This window comes from Cygnus atratus, chromosome 26, assembly GCF_013377495.2.
Source record: "Cygnus atratus isolate AKBS03 ecotype Queensland, Australia chromosome 26, CAtr_DNAZoo_HiC_assembly, whole genome shotgun sequence".
NCBI classification, from domain to species: Eukaryota; Metazoa; Chordata; class Aves; order Anseriformes; family Anatidae; genus Cygnus; species Cygnus atratus.
Window position 1 is genome coordinate 5,702,644 of NC_066387.1, and position 23,464 is coordinate 5,726,107.

The 23,464-nt window shown below is 43.4% G+C and overlaps 1 protein-coding gene across 10 annotated transcripts in view; it reads left to right on the top strand.

Moving 5' to 3' along the window:
• The window catches only part of RFX2 (regulatory factor X2), a 60,122-nt gene that overhangs the window by 23,623 nt on the left and 13,035 nt on the right, over positions 1-23,464 (top strand). For 4 of the 10 annotated variants that reach the window (XM_050715700.1, XM_050715698.1, XM_050715697.1 and 1 more), the window contains 5 exons: positions 5,738-5,850; positions 8,577-8,666; positions 9,677-9,756; positions 10,485-10,749; positions 20,931-21,112. In XM_050715700.1, coding sequence (XP_050571657.1) covers positions 5,746-5,850; positions 8,577-8,666; positions 9,677-9,756; positions 10,485-10,749; positions 20,931-21,112 — 722 coding nt within the window. In that variant the 5' untranslated portion in view covers positions 5,738-5,745. Of the gene's footprint in view, positions 1-5,737; positions 5,851-8,576; positions 8,667-9,676; positions 9,757-10,484; positions 10,750-15,600; positions 15,676-20,930; positions 21,113-23,464 lie in introns of all 10 variants that reach the window. The other 6 variants (XM_050715704.1, XM_050715696.1, XM_050715705.1 and 3 more) reach the window with 4 other exon arrangements.

Genomic DNA, 23,464 nt, shown 5'->3' on the forward strand with positions numbered 1-23,464 from the left:
TAGTTCATCTTTTCAGATTAAACTACAACCTTCCTATTACCACTTGTTTCGAAAGACTGGGGTTCTTGGTAAAATACCAGGTATCATGAGATTTCTTTACAAAACTCAGAGCTGTATCATGACCTTGTATACGGAAATGTGACTGTATGTGATTCCCTGATTATTTTACCCCCGGTCAGCCTGAAGTCCCCTGAAGAAAAAGGAACCTCAGAGCACAAACTGTGCACAGTTGAGCCTCCTGGCTGTTGGGTGTACCGGATCTCATTAACTCGTGGTAATGTTAAAGAGACACAAAGGTTACCTACTGCATTAATTTAGGGTGAAGTTTACTATAGAATGCCGGTAGCAATCACAGCCAGCTCTTTTTTTTCCTGCAGTTCTGGTACATCTATCTGTGCCATCTTTGTAGCCATGCAGCTCGATGGGACCAAGCTCCTCTCTTTCCCCATAACCGTATGCATTCTAGCCTCAGTTTTTATCTTTATGCTATAGGATGTGTCTGACAACGGGTGCAGGTAATGATTAAGGATGCCTCATTTTAGCTGGAGAGCTAATTGTATTGGCATTTGCTTCCTGTTTAAAGAATAGACACCATCAGAAATAAAAAAGGAAGGCATAATTATAGCAGGTTTGCCTGGAAAAATAAACATTTCCCACCTTTCTATCTTAATTTGAAATGAAAGGCATGAAGTACATTCTTCAATCTTCAAATGTTTGGTTTACCATTGATTTCTGGACTTCAGCGCAGTTATTTTCCTGGTGGATTTTTGTGCCCCACATTTAAATTCCAGAAATCCCCTTTGAGAAGTAGCTGTTGAGCCCATTTCCAAATGGCAAATAGAGGGTCAGTGGAATTGCCCAGCAGAGGTAATATCCACCAAGGTTTACTGTAAAGCTTAAAAATAAATGGCTGAGAAACCTTGTCCCAGAGGTAGAATTATCAACTATTTTTATTAAAAACAACAACAAACTCATCCAAGATATTTTCCTTAGTAATTCCCAGTATTGCTTTCTGTTTCAAAAGTTCTGTCAAAAAAAAGACGGAATAAAGGAATTTAAAAAGTTTAAATGAGCTCAAAGGATGACAAAATATGCTTTGAAAAGCAAATTCAAATTTTCCCTACCAAAAAATAGTTCATGATATGTTTTTTTACCTTCAAATGAGCAAGTAATTCGGTGAAACAGAAGCAATTTTAATGTTTTGAAAGCAACACTACTATGATTGAACAATTATTCTGGATTCAAAAAAAGCATTCACTGTTTGCTGGTGTAGGGTAACTCATGTGTTTTACCTTTTCACTTTAAAAAATTCAGAATATGTAAATACAAGACCTAAATACCATACATGAATTTTCTCACAAACTGTTTTCACCCGTGAGAATCAAAGCAGTGTGCCAGTCCCACCCCCGGGAACTTCCTGCCTTATGTAAGGCTGCTCTTACGAAAAATGAAATGAAATAAAATAAAGTAAAATAAAATAAAGTAAAATAAAATAAAATAAAGGGGGTCGATGCACTTTGAATGGTGACATTTGCTTCTAGAACTGAGACACCAAGCACATAGGCCGGCCCAGGCTGGCAGGGACTCGCATCATCTCTTTTTTTAAGTCTCCAAGTGCCTGGGAGGGCTACGACAGCTGTATGCTCGTGGGTCCGGCTGAATGAGGACCAGAGCACAACAGAAAAATAAACCACATACTTTCTCTGGGGCAAACTCCCTGCTCTGGCTCTAATCAGCAGCAGTTATTAGGCATCTGAGGTCCCAGCGTTTAGCGCTGAAACTTTTTTGTTTGAGCATTCAGGAGCTGCTAGTTTATATTAAAGCGTTCCGTGGAAAAATACTTGCAGTTCCTCTCAATCGCTGCGTTTTGCCAAGCCCTGGCTCGTGGAATTCATGGGCTGCGAGTGCCCTGTGGCCGCTGCTGTGGGCGGTGCTGCGCCCCTATCCTGCAGCTTTTTTTCAGGAGCGCGGCTTCCCCTCCAGGCTCCTGCTGACCAGCAAGAGGAAGGCGTGTGACAGCCTTTGGATGCTTCTCAGTGCAACCTAGAGTGTGGAACACATTTAGAAATGCTCCCCTTATCTCTGTTTTTCCAGCGTTTTGGAGCTGGTTTAGGCAGGATAGATTAAAAAAGGCAAGGTTATTTACATGAAGGTGGTGAGATTTATGAATGAAACAGTAACAATTGGAGCTTTATCAACCCTCAAGGCTTGCAGCATTACTACTTGTCTTTCTCAAATGCATTCAGACTTTGACAGCTCTCTGAGACCAGTGCTTGACAAATACCTCACGAGCAGGATCACTTTTTTAGGAGTGGGAAAATTGAAGCATAGGAAAGGGGAAGCATCCTGTTCAAGGTCACAGAGCAAGTTGGTGGCAGACCCAGAAATAGCACCCAGAAGTTATTAGCTTTTTCTGTATTTCCTTTCCTGTTGCTGCTGTTTGCTTGGATACCAAGATAGCTGTGTGTAAACAAAAGGTTTCCAGAGCGCAGCAGCCTTGCTATCGGCCTGATTCATGCGGTGATGATGCAAGCTGGAATTCAGATGTCTGCCATGCCTTCCGCAGCAGCGCGCTTGGTGCCGCCCGTGACATCACAAGCAGGTTGAGCAACCAGAGTTTTGAACTTGTCTGTACCTGAAATGCAAGCATCTGAATAGGGCCCCGATCCCTGCAGTTGTATTTCTTATGCCAGGTCAGATCCCTTCTGCTGACTCCCCTAGTAAAAATTACTGAGTTGTCTTCTTGCTCCCTGTGAGGAGCCCTGATGCTGAGAAAGTTGGCTGGGGATGCTCCTCCTCTCTGTGACCCGCTGGTGGCTTTGTTTAGTACCGATTTGTTCCTCCATTTGTGCAAACTCAGTGGTACTGAGGGGGCTGCCAAGCTGTCACGCCGTCAACGGCTGTCAGAAGCCACCAGACACCTTTACTATCCCTGTTGAGCCCTGCAGCTGGGAGAGGTACGGCGCCCTCCAGCCGGGAGCAGGACGCATGCGGTGCTGGGCTGAGCCCCTGGGGCTGCTGCTTTGAGGAAGGGATGGGGCTTGCTTCTGAGCCACTGAGTCTCTTAGGAGCAAGTGATCCAGAACGCTGTAAAACTTCCTCACCTGTAGGAGGTGAAAAACGAGGTGGAAGGCCCCAGGCTTCCTCCTTGAAAGCTGATGCTGAGCTTGAGTCATGCTCAGCAATACTGGCTGGTGTGCCGGCTCACTCGGTACTGCACACCCAGGACACAGGCACAGTTTTGTAGCCCCTTGCCATGGTTTCTCAGTGCAGGAATCCTGTTTATGTTATCAGTGTTTCAGAGGCACAAATTAGTACTAGCAGATGGCATACACGTTTCTGTCCCTCCAGCTCTCAGGATGCACAAGATGGCTTTAGTGGGAAATGAATTATTCTCTATCCAGGATGTTCTACTAATAAACAAAATAATAATAAGTCTTGTACGTGTGCTTCAGGGGGTCCGGTACTTTGGTGTCTGTCTACCTTGTCTGGAAGTACCAGCTGCAGGTTTCATTGGGTTCTTTGTGTCTAGCTTTGTTGTCATCAGTAACAGAGCCTATCTTTTGTAATGAATCCAACAATAACGTTGGTGATTTATTTTGGCAGCAGACCATTCATCTTCCACACTTTCTGCCTCTCTCTACTCTCTTTTGTTCATGGAGGGAAACCAGAAGACAAAGTTTATCAGCAGAGATGGGCGGGTGGTAATTTTGCGATATCAGGAAAGGACACTTGGAAGGGATGCTTACAGCTACACTTTAAGAGACCTTTCTGCAGACCTGAACTGCCCAGATCTGACCCTGTCAGAACCACTCTCAAATAGGTCATTAAAATATACCTGGCAACTTACCCAGTTTTCTTTTATATCCTCACCATGCTATATTCTTACACTCGCCATGCTATAGTTTCCATTCACAAAAACTTAGACTGCTGGCAAGTGGAGCCCTGGGTATGAATGATAAAACACAGAGATAAAACACCCTTGCGAATTTATGAGAATAAGCATTACGCTAACCGTTACCCTCTGGTCTGCTGTGGCTTTATAAACTCGCCTCCAATGGCGCAGCGCTGGCCAGTGGCAAATAATTTTGGTAGGCTGCAACAGGCAGGAGGCTATTTCTTTAATTTATGGGGAGAACTATTGTTTTTGTGATCCCACAGTGCTATTGCAACTGGGGTCTTTGCACATGAGGCTATTATTTCAAACCCCTGCCCAGGTGGCGATGCGAAGAAGCAGGTGCTGATGTTCTGGTTCCACGAAGCAGCCAAGCAAGTCCCCGAAGGACAGCCCGTGCACGGGGCCTGGGGCTTGGCAGGGTTGCGAGCAGGGGCTGCGTTTCCTCCCCTTGTTTCTGGGCTGTGGAGTTAATCTGGTGGCTGTACCTGGAGCAGCTCACGCTCCTTATCTGCCCTTTCTCCTAGATGTAGAAAGATGTGGAAGAGAAAATTGCTTGCAAGCTGTGGACTTGGGGTGAAGTCAGGGGAGTAATTGCTTTAATTTCTAATGTGCAGCATGGGAATATGGGGTCAGCACTAATTGGAAAAAATCTTAAAAACTCTTTTGTGAAGAATCTGATTTTTTTCTTTCAATGGCTGAAGGAGAGTAAATGTGTAATATTTTTGTACCTTCACCTCCCCTCCCTGTTCAATTGCGCCACAAAGAGCTATCAAGTGAGCACTGTCCACAGCATCCCACAGTTTCTCATTTTCTCTTTTGCCTCTTAAATTGCACAGAGTTGAGGGAGAAGTTTAAATACTGGAAGGAGGGGGGAAATAAAACTGAAAGGATTTCACACCATTGCTGTGAGGCTGCGTTGCATGCAGCAGCAGGGCTGAGAAAGGAGAAATGACACTGCTCAAAATCTGGGTATTTCAGAATCTTACGGTTCGGAAGTGACAGCAGAAACACTCTGGAAATAGTTTTAAACAGCAACTTTCCTAAGAAATTGTGCAAAAAGACTTTTCCACCTCTCCATATCATACCAAAAACCCAAACCAAAACACCCTTGGCTGCCCTCGGGACGCAACCCCACGGGGGCTCAGCCCCTCTCTGTGCCCGCAGGGTCCCCCCCTGTCCCCAGGACGGGGCAGCCGAGCAATGCTGGGTGGGTGCTGGGATGGGGGTAACGGGAGGGTTGGCACCTTGATGGGAGCTGGGGAGGGTGGGGGTGTTTCTTCGTGGGGGTGGTTTGGGGCTTTCAAACGGCACTCAGCCGCTGTTCTTTCTCTATTCATGTTTGATCGCTGGTTGCGATTATACCCCTGAATCCGCCACCCCACTTTCAAACTGAAAGCATTAGCTAAGCCCCAGGCATGTACTTAGTTTCAATAAAAATTTTGCAGTAGTTAAACATGATAAAGCAGAGGGGGAGAAGAAACGTTTTTTAAAATATGTTCTTACTCTTACAGATCTGTAGTTATCCCTCACTATGACACAATAATTTTCCAATGCTACTTTTTTGTTATATTTAGAAGAGCATTTTCTGTTCCTTCCCTCCCCTTTCTGCGGAACAATTGTGCAACTTTCTTTTTTCTTAATATAATAATGCATTAAAATTAGATCCAAGACTAAAAAGAACCCTCTGTGTAGGAAGGTAGCTACCTTCCTTCCTAGCGTTTCCCCTGGATCTTCCACTGGGATTTTGCTCCTTTTAGACACAGGTTCCTTGGGCTCCCGGTGGCGTTGGGCGAGCGGAGCTGTGCTTTCCCTGGCTGATGTCCCTTCTGCTCTCTCCAGCAGTGAGCATGCAGAGTTCAGAGGGTGGATCAGACCCAGCAGCTTCCGTGGCGCTTCACGCTTCTGCATCAGCCCAAGCTCCAGTAGTGCAGCCGGTGCCAGCCTCGCAGCAGGTAACGTATGCACAGCTGGTAGCGCTGTTTCCATGGAGAAGAGCCCTCTTTTACTGGTAGAAGTATATGAATCCAGGGCTTTATTTGGGAGGAGGGGATTGATAATCAGCTTGTTGAGACAGTGGTGAGAAAGAGCCTGGGGATTGTGTTGATCGAGGCCAGAGGTTTACCTGGGTTAGCCCTACAAACACGCAAGCTTTAAAACACGAGATGTGGATTTTCAAATTAGCTACCTAAGGAAATCACTTTGTGCCAGCTTGGTGGTTGTTTCAGTGTAATATCCTGCTGTTGTTATTTGTTGTGTCAGTAAAAGCAGCAGAAAATAAAACTGTCCTTAAAGGCATCTCTAACAAAAAGGCATCAAGCTCAACAGAAGAGGTGGGGGGGGGAGTGCTAGGGCAGGAGTGGGTGGAGGAGCCACATGCTAGCCTCTTCCTTTGGTAGGTGGATCCTGACATTTTAAATTCGAAAGAGGGGGAAAATTCATGATTCATTTGCATGAATACAATGCTCTTGGAAGGTCTCCTGATAGGAGAGAAATGATAGCTTCAACTGATGAATGAAAACTACCTAATGCAAAACGGGAAGTGTTAAGCATAACTGGTTCCTTTTTATGGCATTTGGGGAACTATCAAAAGAACTTTCTGTGGCAGTTAAGGAAGCTGGAAGGATAAAAGAATGGGTGGGTGTAGCCCAGCTACACCCTTCTCCAACTCCCAAGTGAGCACAAGTAGCTGCCATTGGATCCCGATGGAAGGCAACAACTTAAACTTGTGAATTGGTAGGAGCCTTTGGTCCGCTGGGACATGGACATCCACATCGTGCCACTCAGCATGTGTTTGGCCAGCCTGCTGTCGTCTTTAAAGCAGCCTTCCCAGCATTGATTTCCCTGGGTGTTGTTTCCTGCTTGTATTGTAATGATGATCAGTAGCGTAAAGTATCTTAGGGATCGTCAGTCTTAGTGTGAATTTGACTGTAACAACGTTCAAGAAGTTAAGAAAACCCTTCAGCTTTGGATTATGAAGGTCCCGAAGTTCTGTCCAGCCTTTCCTGGTGCTGTTGTCATGACACAGCGTCCCACGTGGAACTCTGTGGAGTAAGGAAGACCCAGAGGATCTTGGAAGAGAGCTGAAGAGGAGGAACATCTAGAGAACCTTTCATTCTCACCAGCAGGACAAAGAAAATACTAGGAATGAACTACAGGCAGCGTGACTGGTGCGAGGCTGAAGCCTTTGGTGTTGTTGATCACTGGTCCACCTTTCAGTGTGAGAGAAGGCTGTATGAACAGGATGGCCTCATCTTACAGGTTGGGGATGATTTTTTTTTTTCTGGTTAGAAGCTAGTAGGAGTAACCAGGCAGGTGGTGATGAATTACGAAAGTAGCTGGGCTGGGCAGCTGTGCCAAAGGAGAGAGATGTGTCGTTTGGTAAAAGCAATGACAGAGAAAGGATGAAGAGTAGGAGAAAAGAATAATTTTCACTGAGACTTTGATGCAGTTGGCATTGTCAAGACCTGACTTGAAAAAGGGCTTTTAATGCTCCGCCATGCACTGATTACAGCCTCTTTTGGAAAGAAAATAGGCAAAGTGATGGCTGGCATAACTGCATGCGTCCTTAGCACTAGCTCAGCTGCAGGATCTCAAAAGTGTACAGACTTTCTGAAAGTGAGCCTGGGGACTGTGATTTAGGAGCTGCCTAAAAATCTGGGCAATTGTCATAATCTTGTAATTCTGCTAGAACAAAACTTCTGTCTCATTACAAAGGACATGCTGGGAGGTTGTCAGAGGGCTAAAAATCATCAATATATATATGGTAGCCAGTTATTGTCAAGGTCTCTTCTAGGACTCATGTGGGATTGTTTTGCAGCTGTTTGTTCTGTTGGCCCAGTCTGCTGGATATTTTTAAAGCTTCAAGCCACAGAGGATGACTGTTTCCTTGGAAAAGGTCCTCATCAGTTTAAAGTGCCATACAGATATTTGGCTTGAAATGTTTCCTTCCTTACTTTCATGCCAGTATCCTAGGCTCTGTTCCCACGGGCCTCACTGAATCATTTATTTCCATCCACTATGTCTCCACATTTGTTTTACTGGATCTGCAAGGTGCTTTGCACTCTTCAGGACTTGTGTGCAGCCTCAAACAGAAAGTCAGGTGTAAGGCAAGGGTAGCACAAAGCACGTCTGTGCCCTTGGTGGCACTAAAGTGAGGTGCAGAACCCCCCGAGCTTCAGTGCTGGTGGAAACCGTAATGACTGTGGCACCTTGGAGAGTGATTTCGTATCACAGGAGACAGATTGTGCTTTGGTATAGCAGGAACAAAAGAAGCATCTTTGCAGCCATAGGAGGAAAATGTGAACGTGTGAGGAGTGGTTCTTGTTTGGCTGCAGCTGAACCTCCTGTTGAACTCCTGTTGAATTCCTCCTGTTGAATTCCTCCTGTTGAGTGCCTCCTGTCAATCAGCTGTTTGCTGTTGTTCTATTGTTTTCCGTGGAGAAATTCAGAAAGTGTGGATCCAGCTCTCTGCTTTTCCCCAGTTCAGGTATCTGAGTTCATGCTGGTGTTGGTGCAGGTTACATTGGAGAGATAGGGGGCCATAAGGGCGCTAAGGAAGGGGTTCTGCTGCCTTTGGAGTAGCTGCAAGCTTTCCATGAAAGTTTGAAAGGGAATACCTGTGTTACAGACTAACTGCAAACTGGAAGTAAGCGTGTGTTAATGTATCTTCTTCTTTCAGAGGGTTTTGGTCCAAGCAGCAGGCTCCGCTCCCAAAGGAGCGCAGATGCAGCAAATCTCTGTTCCCAGAGTTCAGCAGGTTCCACAACAGGTAACGTCTCTGCGGTGAGACACCACACAGCCACTCTGGGTCAGCAGGACTGGCTCTCCCTGTCTGCCATGTCCCACACCGAATTCGAAACTGTGTCAAATATCTCCTTAGAAAAATCCATACTGTTAATTAAACAGCTGTGTGCATCCAGAGACCTGGAGATCACTGTGAGAGCAGCTTTCTCCATCTCTCTCTCTCCTTCTCAGACTGATAATAAAAGAAACTCAAGATATTTAAGGTTTGGAAAGAACCTTTACTGTAGCAGGTGTCTTGCATATGTTTGAAGATTTGATGGATGCTTTTAATTGCCATTTAAAAAGCAATAATTCTCAGTAAAAATTTTTTAGAGGCAAAGTGTTTGGGATTATTTTTTAATTACACAAGCAAATATATTGACTACTTGTGGCTTTGTAGAAAGGTTGGGTTGCAGAGAGCCATGCAAGTGTTTTTATTTATCTGAACTTTGCCTTTTGCAGCCCTTGTTTCCTAAGAAACCAGGCATATGTGGTGCTGCCTCATGTGAACAGAGAGTCTGATTCTCTTGACTTTTTCCTCTCGCAATTTTTTATTTGGTTACTCAGTTTCAGAAAAACTTGACAAAGGGCAACCACATACCTCCCAGACCAACAAGAAGGGGCTGGGATGCAGATGGACACTGCCAACCTCCTCTCTAAAGGAAAGGCTGCAGCATGATCTCACCCTGGTTAGTCAACAGAGAACCAGCCCTGAGACATGTGTGCTGAGGAAACCCAGCTCCGTTGTTTCCACTGCTCATGGAGCAACTTCTTATTTATTTATTTTAATTTGACCTTTTAAAATAAATATGTCCGTTGGGACATGTGTGTTTTATTTTTTTTAAATTTGTTTGTTGTTGTTTTTTTCTTTCCTTTTTTTTAGAGAAAGCCTAAGTGTCAAGGTAAGGTTCAAAGTCAAGGATGTAATATGTAATTTCTCTCCCTGTTCCAAGGCAATAACATACCTGTAACTCAGGCTTATGATACTTGTTTCAGGTGCAATCTGTGCAGCATGTATATCCATCCCAGGTCCAGTATGTGGAAGGAGGAGAAGCTGTCTATACCAACGGAACCATGTAAGAGTCTTTTGTTCTCTGTTCTGAGCCCGTTTCCCCTCCCTGCTGGGTCTGAGCAGTTTGGTCCTTCCAGGCTTCTTCCCCTCCAACACTGCTGCTGGCACTGACTGCCATTAAAAGGAGGAAGAAAAGGAACTGTTTTATGTGCTGAATTGGGTGTGTGGGTGCCAGACTCTAGCCTTGGTGGAGGTGATGTCCTCATGGAAGAGGTGTTTCAGGGAATTTTGCTCTCCCTAATATGAAGCGATCCTGTGCTTTCCTCTCCTCATCCCACTGTGTGGTGCAGCCTTAGAAACCAAAGCAGAATTCCTATAGGAAGAAAGGGGCTTGGTAAGGCATCCTCTTGCCCCTCTCTGCTGGGCCCCCTTTTGTGTCCCTGGTTGGGTCCTGCTGCCTCTGCTGCCCGCTGGGATGCTCTCAGCCTCTGAATTTAGGTCGAGTGAGATGGCTGCAAAATGACTCCAGGGCTCTGCGTGCACTCACACTGCTGGGACAGGCTGTGGCTGTGGGTCTTTGCTTCAGGGCTGTCACAGGACCTATTAATGTTGTCAGAATTGACTTTTATGGCAGAGTTCAATTTCAGTGGTGCAAATTTCACTGACAGCGGAGTCGAGGCCTTTTTTAAAATGTGGTCCAGATTGCAGAAGCCATTGTCCGTGAGATTAGATCTGTAAGCTCCTCGCCATCAGCTTGTGCTCCACGTCCTAACGCTGTTGTTCCTTTGATAGACGAGCTGCCTACTCCTACAACACCGAAGCTCAGATTTACGCCCCCAGCAGTGCAGCTTCCTATTTCGAACCGCAGGGAGGTGGAGCTCAGGTGACTACAGCGGCATCCTCTCCTACAGCCATTCCCTCTCACAACATGGTGGGCATCACCATGGACATTGGGGGAAGTCCGATCCTCTCCAGCTCGGGAGCCTATCTCATTCATGGGGGGATGGAAAACACTAGACATTCTCTGTCACATACTTCACGCTCCTCTCCAGCAACGGTATGTAGCTCTGCAGATGTCACAGCTCGGGGCCCGGAATTGTTCCAAGGGAACTGAAAAGCCTTCAGAAAATAAAATCTACTATCGTTAGCACTGTGTATATGTCTGTATAACGTTATGCAAGTGCAAGCAAGAGAATAGACACTGGTGTACTACAGATATTTTTCAGGAGGAATTTGGGATGTCTCTTACCAGTGGGCAGAGGCTTGTCAAACTTTCTGAGCAGATCATTCACATGCTGCAATTATGCAGCATGGAGATAACATTCTTGGTGATTTTGTTTTTCTTTCCAAGCAGAATGTTTTGGCTTTCCAATTCAAAAGAATTGTCTATATTTACATTTTCTAATACGTGTAACATCTGAACATGAGGCTTGGCTTATACAAAGCAAAGAAATATATAAACAGATGCTTCATTATGAAGAGACCTGAAAAGTCCATTATTAACCCAGTGAATAATTGCTACAGATGTGTCAAGCTGATCATTCCAAATGCACAGTGACTGAAAAGCCTTTTTATTTCTCCTACACCATTGTGTATTCTGCCTTTGCCATATATTATAGAAAATGTATTTTATGGACAATACTGATCAAACAGAAATGTTTTAAAGCTCTAATATTTTTTTAATCATGTCTTTCCAACTGTCAGTCGAGGTGCTGGGTTTAGAAGTACAACTGTATGGGACTCAGAAGGGTAAAACTATTAACCTAAAATAGCCTTTCTGCAGCTAGAAGCAATCAGGGCTTCTGTCTGAGAATCTACGAAGTCTGAGTAGCAACTGCTGCCAAGAATAGGTTGGAACTTGTGTTCTTCTGGGACAGCGTTCACTTTCCTTTCCAGACTGACCTGTGTGTGTATATGCTTGTATACAAATGTAGGTGTGACTGAGTGTATGTGGCTGGATTTTAAAACAGGAACAGCGCTACTTAGGGAGAAAAATAGGGGCTGTTTGCTACTGACTACTCTTGAAAATCTGGCCAACAAGGCTCACTTTGTTGTCCCACAGAGTTTTAAAGTACAGACTTTACAGTTTTTGAATCTTTGTGTCTGGAAAGGTTGTCTTTGATCCTGCAGTGAATGTGTTCTGCCTTAGGAAGAAGTAACTATCTATGGGAAAAGCCCTTAGCTCTGGGTGAAAGAGGAAATGTGTGGCGGGAGCTACAGGAATAAAAGTCAGATTCATTTGGATTAGCAGGAGCTCATTTCTTGTGTGAGAATTGCGTGTGTTTTAATTACTCATAGTTAAAAACTAGCATTGGACCTTCCTCTGATTTTGCTCATGCTTGTTATTTTGAAGAAAGTAGCTGCTGATCTTGTCACCTGCGTGGGACTGCATCTTGCAAAGCTGCACAACATAACTTTTTTATTATTATTTCCATGGTGACAGGCACAATGTAAAAAGCCCAAGTAGAATATGTGTCAGTAGAAATGTCCCATGAACAGATTTGTTTTGTAGCTGTCTATCACATACAATAAGCCATTCAGGAAAAAAAAGAATTTAGGAACTGACTTTTATGAAAATGCATCTGAAATAAATTCACCCTGTTGCATGTAGGAATGAACTTTACAAATGTCAGTGGCTCTTGTGGAGGGGCTTAAGAGGGTTAAGTAGTGCATGGATGCTTGTCTGGAAGACAGTACAGGGGTGTGTCTATCTGTGGCTTTCAATTCTTTCAGCATAGACCAGAGTTGACGGGAGACAGAGCAGAGCTCTCAGGAACATTCAGAACCATGACAGCTACTTTGAATTTCACATAATAATGGGTAGACAGGTAGTGGAAAGCAAGGACTATATCAAGTCAATGGGTAGGAACTTTATTTTTATTTGCAGTGCCTTGCTTAAACAGAGAATAGGGAAACTTGGTATTGAAGAGGCCAGAGAGGCTACAGTCATGGCAAAATGTATTTGGAGCAGGATTATGAACTTTAGCGGTGGAGAGAAAGAAGATTACAGCTCATGCAAATGTAGACAAGGAAGAACTATTTGCATGTGGCCTCAGGCATGTAATGTTGGGGTTGGATATCAAAGTGACCAGCAATGTGAGAGCAGTGATGGAGATGCTACAAGGAATGGGGAAGCAAGAGGGCTTGGAGGGTGCTGAGCACTTGTGACAGAGCCGACACTGAGACCTCAAAGGGGAGAGCAAGGAATGTTTCTTCGGAGGAGAGTGGGAGCAAGGCGGCACCTCAGAATTAGCAATGGGGTAAGAGCTAGAGCTTCCTCAAGAGGCTGGGGGATGTTTGGTAAAGACTGTATATACACTAAAATAAAATCTTAAAAAAAAAGAATTACACACAACACAACAGCATCGTCCATATCTGCTGGAATAATGATGTTCTGCTCCATCAAATAGGCTGGAACAGAACATCATGCAGCTCCATTCAGGGTCTGTGCTAACAGACCACTATTAATCTTCATTTAAACTAAGCTAGGCCAAGAGAGGAAATCCTTGAGAACTCCCATAAGTAGGTACTTAGAACTGTCTTCCTTCTGGTCCTTTTGACTCTCAGTAACTTGATCTCTAGCCCAGTGCACTCCAGTCCCTTTCTTGGACAGTTTGTTTGTTTGTTTGTCTGTCCAGCAGATAGTGAGCAGTAGATGAGAGTTGTTGCCAATGTGTCCAGCTGTGGCTGGAAAATGAATGAACAAGCTTTAAGTCAGCTTGTCTTACACCTTCTGGATCACTCTAGGCAGACTCACAACTTCAGTCTGTCCCTGTGTCCTAGGATGGGGGCAGCTCTCCTTTAATGAGTGTTGCTGGACAACATTTCATCAGTGAAATGTTGTCGGTGATTTTGGCTGATATATACCTCAGGAACTTCACAGTCAAGAAATTTAGCACCCATTCTAGTCAAGCAGCTATTGAAATGTTCCTTTGTCAAAAAGCTCACCTTCATGCAGGACAGCTTATGAGTTTCCAGTCTTTCCCCTCTAATACTTGTTTCTGCATGTGTAAGGTGTCCATTTGTATTGGACAATAGCAAAATGCCAAAAGGACGAGTAGTGTTTCTGTGCTTGCGTAAGAAGCATTGCTCAGTGGGCACTGTGCTGCTCAGCTGTCTCTGCCCCTTCGGCAGAGGAAGGAAATGGTGTCTCCCTCTGACACCTTGACTCATTTCCTGAAAGCTGCATCAGCAATCAGGCTGTGCTGATGAGTTTTGGTTCCTCATGGTACATCATGGTATGCTGAACAGTTTTCTCAAAACCCACTGAAACATAGTCCTGGACTGACCCCTTTTTGGATTCACTGATACATTCCTGATAGGTGCCGCAATGATGCCACTTTGGGGCAGAACCAAGGGATTTCACAGAACCACAGAATATTAGGGATTGGAAGGGACCTTGAAAGATCATCTAGTCCAATCCCCCTGCCAGAGCAGGAACACCTGGATCATGTCACACAGGAACACATCCAGGCAGGTTTTGAATGTCTCCAGAGAAGGAGACCCCACAACCCCCTGGGCAGCCTGTTCCAGTGCTCCGTCACCCTCAGCATAAAAAAGTTTTGTCTCAGTTTTTTATGCTGGAGGTGCTTGGGCAGAGTGTCACCTTCAGACATGGATATTGCAAAAACTGCGTTGGGTTGTTCAATGTTGCTTCAGAAGTTAGATCCGATTTTTTCTGTTCTCTCACCTCTCTGATAGAGCTTGGTTTTGTAAATGGCTGTTTTTTTCTCTGCATTTGTCTTTGCCATGCTATAAGTCAGTGCAAACTGGAGTATAGGGAGCTAGCTTGTGTGTGAAAGAGGGCATACACTGACAGATGATCGTGCAGATGTGATGCTTTGTGCATGCACCTATAGATACGTGCACAACAATGCATGTTAAATGATGACAGATAGTAAATTTGCTAGAGATAGCTACTGATTGCAAGTTTTACAGCATGCCACCTTGTCCTGCCTACACTAACAGGTCACAGGTAATGGGGTTTTGAGAACATATACTGGAAACAGCAGGAACTTGCAGGAAACTGCCAGTCCCTCAACCTGAGGGTTTTTTTTTTCTTCCTCATTCACAAAACCCTCATGCTCAGGGGCACTGGAGCTCTGGACCAGCAGCCTTCTATGCAGTAGTTTGCCAGAGATTGCCGAGGGAGGCCCAGGAATAGACATGACAAGCCAAGAAGGGTCTAGGAGAGGGTCTGAACACAGGGCAGCAGCAAGAGCTAGGCTAGAAGCTAAGTGAGGTTGGAGGAAAGCAAGAGGGCTCTTCAGAGGCCAGAATGCCTCGCTGTTATTCCAGCTGCAGAAGCTCTGAGATCAGTGGAAATGAGCCCAATAACAGTTCTGCTTGGTAGCAAAGATCTCATATCCATTCCAGCTTACACATTCCTGGTGTAAACCCTCCTGGTGCCTCTGTTTTATTTAGTTGCCTTCAGTTCTTTGCCAGATTTTTAAGAAATAATAAGAACCAAAGTTAATTCATGCCAGTTTTCCATAAAAGATCTGGGTAAAATGCACCTCCTCTGCAGCAAGTCTGCTTTGACCTGCTGCAACGTGTCTGTATGGTGGTGTTTTGGTCTAGGCATGAAGGGGAGAGGAGAAGGAAAACTGCTTCTTGTTTATAATGGGCAACACACATAGTGGAAGATCAAAAGTCCCCTAGTCTCACCCTTTTACCCTAACAGGGATCGTTGCTGTGTTGTTAGTTTGCATGCCGTACAATAACGCCTTTTCAGCTTCATCCCATAAGGACTGTGCCTCATCTACTTGCCTCTTTTTCACAAGCTTGTTGATATAAAGCATTAATCATTCAAATATTAATAAAGATACAATCTTGGCTGTTGCTAACTATCTGATTTCCTTTCTTTTTCTTTTTTCCTTTTTTTTTTCCCTGTGCATATTTTCTTTAGCTTGAAATGGCGATTGAAAACCTACAAAAAAATGAAGGGATTACATCACACAAAAGCAGTTTGCTCAACAGCCATGTAAGTTGCAATCAGAATTTACAACCTCTTTCCTGCTTTGGTAGGAGCATTATTTGTAGCCGTTTGGTGTATTCAATAGCACGAGTCACTCAAAACAGCCTGTGATTCAGCTGTGCTGGCCAAAGCAGCCCATTCCCAAGAAACAAGAATTTGCAAAAACTGCCGTGATGTTAATGTTTGTTTATGAGATGCTCTGGATTGTGTTAACTGCCTCTACCCTATGTTTATTTATTTCTTCTGCCTTGCAATGGAAATTGCTGGCAATTAGATAAACACATCTGAGGAAGTTCTTTCCTTTCAGTGGAATTTAAAGATGGCTGGAAAATAACTTGCAATTCTACAGCAATAACTTGGAGTGAATCATGACAAATATCCCCTAAATACTGTATACCAAAATCCTGCTCCTGTGAATGAATGCCTTTATTGCCTCTTTCTGTGCCTCAGGAAGACCATTACTGTTACAATGCTATGCTAAACCCATTTGCTAGACCTCTCTTTTCTTACTATGCCAACAATTTCCCTGCTTTGTGTGAAGTTCCCACTATTCTACTGGGCCTACTCAGGGTCTTCTGCATCATGGTTTATGGCTCCCACGCAGTAATGCTTAACGGTGAGCACATACTTGTGTCAGATTTGAAGAGTCTAATTCAAATTTTATTGAAGTCGTTGGATTTGCCTTTTCTTCAGTGTGTTTTGGATTAGGCTGAAGCATGTTCTGCTCCAATAACTCACAATGCACAAAGTGGTACTTCCTTATTCTAACAAATTTCCTCTTGCTTTGTATTTGGGAGTAGATATGTTATCATTCTTGGGTATGTTTGTCCTCTTCACCCTAGAGAAATAACCTGAGAAAATTAAAGGAACATTGAACCTAATGGTCTGATTCTCTTAAGCTGATGCCAAACTTCAGGCCTGGGCTCTTGGATGAGTTTGATCCTTATTTCCGAGTTCTAGAAATCGAAGGTTCCTTGTTGTAGCTGGGGAAATACAAAACTGCAGCATCAGGCTTTTAGTTCCTGTTCTGAGCATACATGTGCATCCTTCCCTTCCCAGGCTGTGGCCATGCTCATGCACCTGTGCTGTGCCCCTGAGTGCCACACAGATTTGGCTACAGGTAGCATTGTTCTGCAGATTTTTCTTGTTCATCACAGTGCAGAGAAGGGCAGAGCGGAACAGGACAGGGCAGGTAGTGGTATGGTATTGAGGAAGGTTTAAAAAAAAAGGAAAAAGGACAAAGGAAAGTGAAGATAGAAAAGAGATTTTGTCTGACCATAGGCTAGGCAGGCTGGAGTTGGGGCCAGATCCAGCCTCCTCTCAGATCTACGCCACCTTTGTCCTGCAGGGTAGAAGTAAAGAACATAAGGTCTCTCTGCCCAGGTCACTGTTTGGAGTTCGGTGTAAGGCCTAAGTGCCCTTACAAATTCTAAAGCAAAGAAGATACTTCACAGGCGTGCGGCTATGGAGCAGAATTTTTCATCAAGTGTTCTGTCCTTCATTTTAAACTTCACATTTTGTAAATCTGTGAATTCTTAGCATAATGGTTTGTTTTGATGCCATGAGCAGATGTTTCATGTCAGGTTAGTTTTTAAAAAAATTAAAAAGGGAAAGTAAAGGTATTTCAGTCAAAAGGGATTTTTTTACATAACACTGTTCATACAAATTCCATGGTAAAAGGAGCCAGTCTTAATAACTTAATTTAGCCTAAAAAACTCTGAGAGGTTATTTAAGTGCACTTGAAATATCAGATCTAGAAGCCAAAGCTAATGTTAATACCCCAGTGACACATGATGTTTCTAATGAAATTGTGTCAATCTATTACTGTTACTGAAAAAGCTCTACTTACAAGCGTACTCCAGAGGCGCTGGGTCAGAGGATTGGTTATTTGCCAATTACGAGCTTGCAGATGATGCAAAGAAATTGGAGGAAGGCGACTGCAGTTTTCACAGGAGTGCCTAAACTAGGCACACGAAGTGACTGGATGCACTGGAGTACCTGCTCGGGGCCCTGGGTGTCCTTAGCATTCACAGGAGAAGGAGAAAAATGTATTTTTTTCCTCACTGCTTGTGAAAAAAATAAATGAACGAACACATCTTTGGGCTCTTAGGCAGGAAGGGGCAGGTACTACCGATGGAGTTTCTCCCCTGACTTTAGTGAGGCAAGGATCTGATCCCCAAATGGCGTCTAGGTGGAAACACCTGAAAGGTGACCGGACAGCAGAGGAGGAAGGGCCCGCAGAGGGAATGATTGTCCCTTGGCAGGGGGAGAAATAGGATGCCCCTGTGTGGGGCAGGAAGGAGGTGAGCGCGGCAGCTCCAGCTCACCTGCCAGGGTGGCTCGGGCTCGGCGCTCAGTGACCTGCTCAAAAGGCAGTGACCGGTGGTGGTGGGCACTTCGTCTAGAAAAGAGACTTTTCAGGCAAATGATCGGTTTTGAGGAACTTTAATTGCAGAAGGGGGAGAGGGAGCAAGAAGGAGGTGTGGGTCAGGGTCCATACCAAGCCAGATGGCACGGGGACTTCCCAGCCCTGGATGAAGCACCCCGCACGTGCACCACAAGCGTGTGTCTTCATTGCTTTGTTCAGTTTCCCAGAAGTATCTGTAACAAAACCTCTCAAAACCTGGGCCTTCTTCCTTTCTCCAACAGCCCTCTGTGTCCCTTCTTCCACCCTTCAAGAGCCCTCCTCAAATCAAGGTTTTTTTTAAAGATTTGTTTTTTTAAATCAAAACAGACACTCAGTAGAAATAAAGTCCAAGTAAAAATAAAATGGAAATGTTCCCCTGCAGTGCTTATAACACAAACAAAGCAGCATACAGCTGCATAGTGATTTTATTGGAACCTGATCGTAATATAAACAGAAACTTTTGAGTATCTTGTCATTGTCACAACCAAGCAAAATTCAAAAAGTAAACAGAACAAGGAATACAAATGGGAAGAATATTTAATGTTCTCATTTTAAGTGCCCAGTATGTTATTATTAATGCAGGAAGAGCAAAAATCATGTTTTGAAAATTATTTATATTCTGACAGATTTCTTTTTTAATCCCTTTTGTGCATTTCATAATAAAATTCCAATTCAATAGCAAGAGTTCGTATTGTCAAGCTCTGTAATGTTTAAAGGAATATAAAAAGACACTTGCAGAAAAAAAGAATGCTGGAAGATGAAGGGAATATTCTAGGATTAGAGTAAAAATGTCTAGGATCAAATTTAAATGAGAGGGCTTTATCTATATCTGAATTTCCAATAGTAACATGCAATATTTTTTTAAGGCTTGGAATTAGAACAGGTTTAGAAGAGCAGAAATAACTGTTTCACATTCATTATCTTCCATAGGGTAAGTAAAACAAATAGTTAAAAACAATGAACCTTCTTAATCATTAATTTTTTAAATACAGGGGATGGGCCAAAACAAACATGGATGTGGACTAATTAAAAACAGAGCTCCTGCTGGTCTTTTATGTCATGAACACTGGGGTCCGCTTTTGTTAGAGGCAGCTTAATGAATGGGTCGATTGGAGCCCCAGGGCTCCAGAGTGGCCTTTCAGGGGCACCCAGTGATGCCTCTTCCTGCAGACAGGAGCATGAAGGGGCACCGTATGAGCAAACGCCACCTCTTAGGTCTATGGCCTTTGGATTTCGGAAAGTTCTCCGGCTGTGAATTGCAGCCCCTAGGGGACGTGTGACTGGAGGAAGGTGGGAAGGGGATGCGCAGCTCAGTGAGAAGCAGGACGGGGGCAGCAACCAAGAGGTTTTTCTTCTTGCAGCTCTGGGGGCTCCAGGGCCCGCCACAACCGATGGACATGGTCATTGCAACTGCAGCACACTTTGCATCAAAGCCAACTCATGAACAAAATAGTTTTAACTGTATGTTTTTGGATTCAGCTCCTTTGACGTAGCAGAAGTTTGAGTACATGAATGACAAATACACAGAACGTCCGTCCGTGGGTGCTGATAGCTTAGAGCTCAAAAGGATTTGTATGAGAGCAAAGTTGGATGTGAACTACAGAAACTGAAAATAACTCAGCTGAGTGAGGTGTCAGAGATGCCATTGCATGTTGTGGGTTGTATTTTCACAGAGTTACTGATATAAAACTCAAGGTATATAGTGGTGAATTGGGACCCTAAAGTTTCACCAAGGGAAGATTAATAGAAAAAAGCCCGTTAATGCAGTATGAGTGGGGAGGATTTAAGCACAGGCCAACTTTTACATCCAGGTATATGGTTAAATCCCACTGATTTCTAGACCAATTTCTGAGTTTATGCTTAACTACAATATATGCTTGAATTATTTGTTGTAAGGAGATGATGCAGACAATATTTTGACATCCATAACCTGACTTTATTTTGCCACTAATCTGGTGTGAATGCAGCTGCATCCGGTGGAGCTACACCTCCTGTACATGCGTACATGTGTAGAGGTCTGGATGTAGAGAGGTCTTAAAAATGTTAATCCCAAACGTCCTTGATGACAGTGAAAGGACTCCTACCAAAGCTATTGATTTTAATCCATTTGTAAATCTAGTTCCTTCAAAAGTTCACTTAATACAACACTTATTTTATTGATACTGGAAGTGTCGTTTAGCCAATTAAAGGAGATTGGGTTTTTGTCTTTTTGTATTTTAATTCCTGTGCTGCCATTTTGTGCCTGACCTGCTCTCTCAGACTGTCTGGATATAAATAATTTATATCTAATTGCAAACTTTAATCAACAGAAATGTCAGAGGAAGTTCAGACAATAATTTTGTTAAAAATAATAAGCAGAATCCCCTCAGATTGTCAAGTTTCATTTGTTAACCATTCATTGGTAGGGGAACAGCTGCAAATATGCCAATCTTCAAATTAATAAAAACTTTGCAGCATATTTATTTCCCCTAAAATTTATTCATCCTAGGTAGTATTTTAACATCTTCATTCCTGGAAAACATGAGTTCTTACAGCTTTATTTTGGCCCCACATAAGTTAATCCAAATGCAAGATGGACACTGCGATGGCAGACAGATTTTTGTGCTATTGCAAAATCTGATAACATTTTTGTTTGGGTTATTAGCTTTGGTCAGTGTCCTTTTACTCTTTTAAAAATGCAGCTGGCATAAATATCACTGATATGAATGAACTACACAGTGTTAAGTTCTCTTGAACTCCTGATGTCAGATACGTGCTCCTGACATTAAGCATCCGTGTTGTTTTATGTAGCCTGTTCCGGTCCTCTTTAGACTTTCTCATATTCTTTCTTTATTTATGTCTTCCATGCCTAAAGCTCCAGTGGTTGTTGGACAACTATGAGACGGCGGAAGGCGTTAGCCTTCCCAGGAGCTCTCTGTACAACCACTACCTGCGGCACTGCCAGGAGCACAAACTGGACCCGGTGAACGCCGCTTCCTTCGGAAAACTCATCCGGTCGGTGTTCATGGGGCTGAGGACTCGCCGCCTGGGAACCAGGTTGGTATGGAGTGGTGAACAGGGAAGCAGCTTGCTTCCCCTTTCCTGCTGCTTGTGCCATTACTTCTGAAAGAGCCGGGAAGCAGTGTTGCTCCAGGGACCCCAGTCAAGTCCAGTGTTATCTTGCACTGCATTAAACGCTGTCCTGCAGGCAGTGGATGAGCTGGAGATGTTCTCAATGTGCTTTCGGTAGGAAGGTTCAAGCAGGCAAGGGATGCTGGCTGGGTTGTCAGAGGTGAGGAGTGGCAGGCTCCTGAACTCAGCTACATCTTGCCTTCCCCTACCGTGTACGTGGCTGCCAGAGTGCTGTACTGCTCCCTGTAGAAGGGGTTAATTAAAAGCAAACATTAATACAGCTGCTAATTTCAGGAGCTGTGGTTTGCTTTCAAGAACAGAACACGTGGCCTCTCATTTTGCAGAAAAAAAAATCATTGCACTGTTCTTGCATGATCTGCAATTTCTCTCATATGCACTGAAAATCTACGAAGTGTAATTTAGCAGGCACAGGTCTTTCTTCTGAGAAGTATAGAAATTACCAAGCGTTGTGTTGTGGAAAAAAAAATTGCTATTCTAAAGCACAGAAGTAATTTCCGTGTTCTGTGAAGCAAAGCTACTTTCTGAACGTGAATCAGCAGCATGAGAAGTTTGACAATAAAGTTAATTTCAGACATGTTCTGGGGCTCTGGTGACAACACATTGTCCAGTCACACATCTGAATTTGATCTAACCCCATTTCCAAAGGAGTCTAAGAATATTTTATTTGATCCCAGGCTGCTTGTCATTCCATTACTGTCTCACAAAGATGAAGTCCCTCTTGATCGTGATTGCCACTGTCAGCTGCAGAGCCCAGCGTTCTGCTGCAGGGCAGCGGTTCCTCCCTTTGGGTCCAGGAAAGTTCTATATCACAAGTGGGAACAGAACCTGTGTCCAAAACCATGATGCAGACAAGGTGTGCAGTCATCCCAGCACAGATTTAGATGGCTTATTTCTGAAATTCACAAAGCAGCAGGCTGAATCTTGTGACAACTGTTTGTTTTAAACATCAAAGTTCCATATAGCGTTACAAAAAAAGGAAAACTTAAGAAAGTATACTTTCTGCAAAGGCATGTGTCCTTCAAGGGAACATCCAAAGTATATGCACAGCCCGTACAGCTGACTCTGCATTTTATCCCAGCTTCTAATTTTACAAAGTAGCTAATACACTAGAGAAACAGTGATTGCTCTGATTGTATAACTTTTTATAATAAAATTCAAGCCTGGATGACTGGGCTTTCAGAGGAGAACAAAACCAGATGTGTCTGGAGCATTCCACAGCTGGAATGGGGAGGTAACAGTCATGGGAAGAGCAGGGGAGAGTTTGGATTTCTGTAGACGGGTTCAAGTATAAGAGCTCTGAAGTAATTTCTTCAGAGGAGTAAAATTCGTTAGACCTATCAAGGAAGGAAAAATTCAAAGTCCCAACAGCTGCCCTGCAACTTCTGTTTTGTGACCTAAAAGATTATTGAACTTGGAAACAAAAGTAGTCAGAAAGTGGAGTTTCAGACCAGCAGCATTCTAGTATTTCAGAATTTATTTCACTGAAAGCTAGAATAAAAGATCAGAATGAAAAACACTCTGTGGAAATTACAGAATGTTTTAGTTCAGCTTATGATAATGCTACTTACTTTCATATCATTCAATATTAAGGTTATAAATTATCTAGTAGTGTCTATTTTCTTTTGTAAAAATAAGGTGATTGGTGGCCAGTTCTTAGAAATTTAAACTTATTTTTATATCTATCTCCTGTGGCATAAATATTAGGTGTTTATTATATATTCTTCTTTTGTAAAATTTTGGGCCATGGCATCCTGAAGTCCATCACTAAATGGTTTTGTTTAACCTTGAAAACTTGTCGTTAAACAACAACAACAAAAACACTTAAAATTCAAAATGTGGATGCTTGAAAAGGTATGATACACCTCCATAAATATGGAAACAGCTGTCCACCATTGTGGACTTGAAAAATTCTATTTTGTTGGGAAAACTTGATTTGACACATCTGTCTGATGTGATGGATGGAAAGAATTTCTCCTGAGGAGTATCACAGCAGCTTTAAGGACCAGCAATGGAAAAAGAAGTGTAGCCACTTCTGCTTACCAAATCTTCCAGTTTTTTATAAAACTGCAAAAATGAGCAACTCCCAAGACAAAAGCAGATCAAAGCTTCTTGCCGTTGCTGCAAAAGTGCATGCAACAGAGAGATGGCTTTCCTATTATAGTTGACCATTCGGTCAGGCTTGTTTTTCATCCAACTCTAGATAAAGATGAAAGTTTTGTTTTTATATAAAAGCAAGTTCTTAAACTCTAATCAAAG